The 6,000-nt window shown below is 40.7% G+C and overlaps 1 protein-coding gene across 10 annotated transcripts in view; it reads left to right on the top strand.

The window, feature by feature from the left end:
- The window catches only part of LOC119010939 (cytochrome c oxidase assembly factor 1 homolog), a 14,593-nt gene extending 9,387 nt beyond the window's left edge, over positions 1 to 5,206 (top strand). For 3 of the 10 annotated variants that reach the window (XM_037083567.1, XM_037083565.1, XM_037083563.1), the window contains exons 3-7: positions 416 to 505; positions 814 to 945; positions 1,498 to 1,649; positions 1,731 to 1,807; positions 4,846 to 5,206. In XM_037083567.1, the coding sequence (XP_036939462.1) occupies positions 852 to 945; positions 1,498 to 1,649; positions 1,731 to 1,807; positions 4,846 to 4,960 (438 nt within the window). In that variant the 5' untranslated portion in view covers positions 416 to 505; positions 814 to 851 and the 3' untranslated portion in view covers positions 4,961 to 5,206. Of the gene's footprint in view, positions 1 to 415; positions 548 to 813; positions 946 to 1,497; positions 1,650 to 1,730; positions 1,808 to 4,845 lie in introns of all 10 variants that reach the window. The other 7 variants (XM_037083561.1, XM_037083559.1, XM_037083558.1 and 4 more) reach the window with 4 other exon arrangements.
- Positions 5,207 to 6,000: the final 794 nt, after the last annotated feature.

The raw sequence follows: 6,000 nt of genomic DNA, 5'->3' as shown, positions 1-6,000 counted from the left end.
CAAGCTGCTCCAAAGCATAACAATCCACTGGATGACATATTTTTTTCATATATCGAAGGCAACACTCATACAGTAATGCCAGGGGTAGAGATGTTTTAATTTATTTTCTTTTCAGCTATTTTGTAGCTTTTTTGCATTTCACCATGAGGTCCAGACAGTTATCCGGTATGACATTTTGTGACCATCGTGTCTAATAACTCTTAAACTTTGTAAAACCCTCAATACATTTTCCTATCATTAGATACGCATTGAATTAATGTGTTTTTTATGAACATTTTTTGTATTTTTACTCCGTAAATGTGCTTTGGACATCAAAATTGCATGTCACATCTCTAATGCTCAAGAGGTTGACACATTGTCAAACATGTAGGAAGTCATGCAATGCATTCTGATGGTGTCACTTTGTGTTTTGCAGAAAGCTGAATTCTGGTTACTCAGTGAATGTACGTACAGAAGTAACTGCTGCTGTACCATCAGACTACAGAGCAGCTTCAGTCCTCAGGCTGTGAGACTCCTCAACACTCAACACCCCATTACCAAAATAAATGTAACAGGACTCAAGGACTTTAAACGTTGTTTTGTTTTTTAAACACTTGTTTCAGAAATGACAATACACTTATCTGGTACCTAGCTTGACATCTTGTTTCCAGAAATTCCCCCTTTTTTAAGTGTAGCAATGTCTAAGCAAAAGCATTCTTGTACTGATAATGGCTTTTTAAAATCATATCAAACATGTCTATAGTTCAAAATCATAATCACATTGCCTCAATGGGCTTCATAATCTGTACAGTGAACAACAACCTCTGTCCTTAGGCCTGCAATCCTCTTTTATGTTTCCTCAGTGAGAAGAGATGAGGGTGTCCACCAGTCAACTACAGCAGCTTGCCATCTTTACCACTTTGTTCACTGGTGGAGGGATCGGCACCATGTACTATCTGCAGCAGAGTGAGTATCTGTGCGTGTACATCACAATAAGCTTTGTGAACACTGTCAGATCATGCTGGGATAACATGAGGGTTTACAGGTTTTACACTAACTTGTGGAGCCCATGCAGCTCAGTGCATGAAGGAGGACAAACTGAATACTGAGATATTTTGACATTCATGGACATTTTTCCAAGATTCATCCTTGCAGTCATAATTTGAGGCTGTTATCATCATCTTTAATGGTATACAGCTGAGAGGCTTGCAGGAGGGAGATGGAAAGCTATGCTAAGCTAGCTATGCTATATGGAGGTACCACTCACAAAGAATGATAGCCTGTGTCTAGCTTTGTTCTTCCAGAGCTTATACTGTAATCGACTTTGCAACAACAGCCGCATGTCAACAAACTATTCAGCTGTGCTCATCTTTCACTCCTCAACTGAAGTTTTAACTGCTTTCATCTGTACATTTCGCCATTTCAGCACATTCGCTTTTTACTTATTAGTAATATTTTACTGACCTTCTTCATTTATCATCCACTGTTTTTGTACTTCTCTGTTTGCTGTCTATGTAGAGACATTCACTCAGTCAGACTACCACAGATTGGCTCTGCAGAAGTTGGAAGAATGCCCAGTTGCTATGGAAAGCCTTGGGGCCCCACCTTTAAGAGTCTACAACATCCATCTCACAGACAGACAGAACTGCGTGGATCCTCAGAGGGCACAGGTACTGTGGCGTGGAAAGCCTTCGATAGGAACTTTCACCTGACTGTTTCAACACTGTTGCACTCTTTGCATTGTGTTGCAGATAAAGATCCCTGTGACTGGGTCAAAAACTGGAGGTTATCTTTACACTTCATCCATTAGAGATCCTGATACCAACAGGTGAGTGCAGTGGAAATGGTGATAATTATGGAATGTGATATGTAAATGATTGTGACAGCATTTTCATTTGAATATCAGCAACATATAAAAGTGGATGCTGACATTCTTAATGAGGCCATATTATTTGGGTTTTTTTCCTTTCCTTTAGCGTGTTAATCTAACTTTATTGTACGTGTAAGTAAATCCACACCAAAGGGAGGTATTGACTCCTACAGAAGACACTGTTGCTGAACTGAACACTGCCTTGTGTTAGGCCGAGGTGACAGTCCCGCCCGCCTGCCTGTGTGCTGTCCCATTGATAAATATAGATAAGGAAGGTACAAGTAAAGCAAGATCTTTTATCATGATGTCTAATGTAATTAATTATGTGGAATGTCTTGTTTTTTATCGAACCATGAGTCTGTCTTAAAGTTTGAACTGAACTGAAATCAAATGCAGCTAATGTAAACACAAAAATGTTCATCTATTCCCACCATAAGAGGGTATCCACACCCTGTGTTTTCACTTCATTTTTGATGGAAATGTAACAGAAATGTCCCCACAACGATTGAAAACCATTGAAATGTGTGTGCGCATTGTACCCAAGACCTGTTCTGGTAACTTCATGTGTCCATTACACTACGGATTGGATTATCAATGAGGGCTGGTATGATGCCAGCTGTTTCTGACCTCACGCCAGTGGGTTTGATGGCGGTTACTGTTTTCATGTTGCTTTTGTTGCTATGTCACCAGGTGTTGGTGCTGTTGTTATATGAGCCCATTTTGCTCCTGGATCCTAACTAGTATGTGTGTCTTGCTGCTGTGTGTAAATGTACTTAATAGATATGTGAGATAGATGTATAGCTTCATGTGAGAAAGACACTGCAGGAATTCCATGGCGGTTGTGTGTAACTCTGTTTAGCACCTAGCAGTTAGCTTGCTAACTCCATACAAAGACTCTGACAGAGTAGCTATGTTAGCATCCTGCTGGGCAGTGAGGCCGAGGCTAATACAGATCATATTCCTTCGCTTACATGTGAGGTTCATTGTAGATGTGGAGCTATAGCAGAGCTGACCAGAGAAACAGTGAGCAGTGCTGGCTCCAGCCTGTATCTGCTGACCAATAGAGAGCCATTGTCACGCCCCCTCTAGTTATCCAATGAGAGCTTTTTTCATAAAAACCAAGTAATTTACTGATCCTATTTGAACTGTGTCATCCTATTTGAACTGTGTCACGAATCAGACATATGATGTCTGTCAATAATCTATCTTATAATTTCCAAGTCCAATAAAGTTTCAGTTTGTGGTAATTAAAGTCAAACCTCATGTAGTTGTGTGTTAAAGCTCAGTGAACTACATCCTCTCATCAACATGTCACCAACATGGAGCCAAAAGGTTGTAAAAAACATGAACGCCACTATGAATCTGCTCATATTGACAACTGCAGTTCTGTTAAAGGAGAGCTGGTTCTGGTTCAGTTCTGTGAGCTGCCCATATACAGGAGTAGCTCAGCAATGTTGAAGTTAGGAGACAACGTCACTAACAACACTATTGGCTGTGATGTCTTTATAATATCGTAAGTTCACAATCTATATTTTATTAGTTGATGACAAACCGACAAACATCGTATATGATTCATGACACAATTCAAACAGGATCAGTACATTATCAGTCCCTCTTGATTCAATACCAGACAAAGTTTTTCTCCCTTATATGGTCCCATGAGGGTAACAGGAAGGGACAGGGCTTCATCTCTCTATCAAAGCAGCTCTTCTGAAGGGGGGCCTTCAGCAGGACTGGGCTAAATCATGTGTTCCAGACAGAGGGTGAATGGAGGTGCTGCAGCAATCGATAGCATGTGAACCTGCATGCCAACCTATTCTAGTACACACCTAAAATAAAAGTATGAACCTTAAAATTAGCTTGATGTGGCCTCTTTAACTGGTGATGTGGTAAAGGGACACAACACTCTTGTATTTATATTAGCAAAGCAGCACTCCAATTGGTATTTTCCTGTCATTCAGCCTGTTTGTGGTACCAGCACAGATCGCACAGTTCACAGGTGGGAGCTTCTTCACTTGAGGAAACTGCAAATTTAGTTGTTGCTTGTTGAAGGAAATTGGGTTCTGGAAGCTGCTCTGAGACTAAATGTCTCAAAATTATATATTTTTCTGGTGCTAAGTCACACAAATTCAATGATCCTGTCAACAATTGAATCGTTTCAGAGGTACCATGACCTGAATGACTGAGATCCTTCATCAGCATGTGACGGAACATAGTAGAAGTATGAGGGGGATTTAAATGTGACCCTGAAGATGTTGCAACTCATATGAGCTTTGTGCATTATTGGTTTACATTATGCAAAAGAGTGATGAGACATGTAGACTTTAATTCAAGTAAGGCTGTGCTCTCTGTACCACCCCTGATTCAGATCCAAAAACATAAAGAAGAAATAATGTGATCATTTGCTAATCCTTTCTGCCCTGTACTCAATAGTTCAACAGTTCATGTAAAAGTAGATCAAATTAATAAAATCAGTATTCGAATGCACACCATGCTCTGTACTGGTTGCACACAGTAGACAAGAGCTGCTATACACGGAGTATCTCCGATTTTTTTTTTTACAATATATTTGATGATGGACCTCATTAGCTTCATTGAGTTAAGTAAATATATTCTTGAGTTTGATGACAGCAACATGTTCGAAACAAGTTGTGACGGGAGCAACAAAACACAAAGTTGTGGAGGTCTCCACCTTTTCAGAGTAAGGGTGCAATGGGACAGTGGTGGGAAGTTGGATTCCTCACCAACCGATTGGAACATGTTGAGGTACAGTATACTTCCATACAAATCAGGCTGGACTAAACCTTAGGTGGTATGACACAAAAGGAAATGAATCCATTAACTGTTTGATTGTTTTATCTGGGAACACGTCATTATGTATTTTCTGGAAAGCTGACAGACTCAGTTCCTTGAAGGTCAAAGATAATGTAATATTGTCGGTATAGCATTGTCAGTGCTTGTGAGCACTCTTGACCTGTGTTTGTTCCTCCCTGCAGGTGGACTCTGAAGCAGGCAGTTCTGAAGCTCCGGGAGGGACAGATCATCGACCTGGTGAATCCTCCTCCACCAGCTGCCGCACAAATCTCAACAGAAACGGGCAACCTGCATTGACCTACTTCATGTAATAATGAGAACAGTGAAAGTGGAAGTCGTCCTGCTCTAACAGGTGCTGAATACCTGTCTAAATAACCCACATAATATGGACATAAATAGCAGATCCTTAACTCCAGGATCATTTTGACGAGATAGTAGGTTCTCCTGACGCAGCGCTCTCAGTGTCACTGTGCTCCCAACAGACAGCTCTTGGACTGTTGTGTCTCCAATTTTCATTTTGATTAAATAATGTCAAACTGCTGACTGCTGTGGTCCTCTGTTAAGTCATGCTGGAAAACCTGTGGTGAAAATTCTCCTTGTGAGGTTGAGAGTTGCTAAGTCTCTGAAGAATTTTAGACTTCAGCATGATGAATCAGATCTCTTTAATACATGCCACATGGAGGGAAGGTCCAGAACGTTCCCTCCAGCTCTCCCAATGTTACTGACTTAAATACAAAATAGAGAAGTTACCTTCAATGACAACAGCCATCAGTCATCTTTTCCCAAAACAGTGACCCACTGAGATTTGGGTTGACCAAGCCTTCCCAGGCAAGGAATCCTTTGATGTTTTTATTAGGACAGGAAATGTCATCTTATCCACCTTCCTGTAACTCCCCATGTACATGCTCCACATGTGGCTTTCTGACACCTCAATCAAAAGGCATTCTCCCCTCCTCCTCTCACATCCTGATTCTGTTCTTTACAGCACATTGATTACTGAGTGGACAAACTATGTAATTTCTCACAAACCTTGTGTATGTGAAGCAGCCTCGCCCAATATTAAAAATTTAACTTGCACATCAATATGAACTGGTTCTAAACACTTGTACATAGATGCATACTCTCAGGCATATGTAGGGACCTGCATACAGTACATGTCTGCTGCATTATGGCTCAGATCTGGTTTTGCAGTACCGCAGTTATAGGTATGTGTTTTAAAAACAACAACATGAAGTGTTCCCTACCGAAGGATTGGTAGAAGAGCTTGTATTCGTCTCTTTATTGAGATTTGTGTTCTGGCGTCAACGTGGGGAGTTTTATTTTGAAAAGTAACCGGA

This window comes from Acanthopagrus latus, chromosome 21, assembly GCF_904848185.1.
Source record: "Acanthopagrus latus isolate v.2019 chromosome 21, fAcaLat1.1, whole genome shotgun sequence".
Taxonomy (NCBI): Eukaryota; Metazoa; Chordata; class Actinopteri; order Spariformes; family Sparidae; genus Acanthopagrus; species Acanthopagrus latus.
The sequence above is the reverse complement of the archived record's forward strand: the minus strand, read 5'-3'. Positions and strand labels throughout refer to the sequence as shown.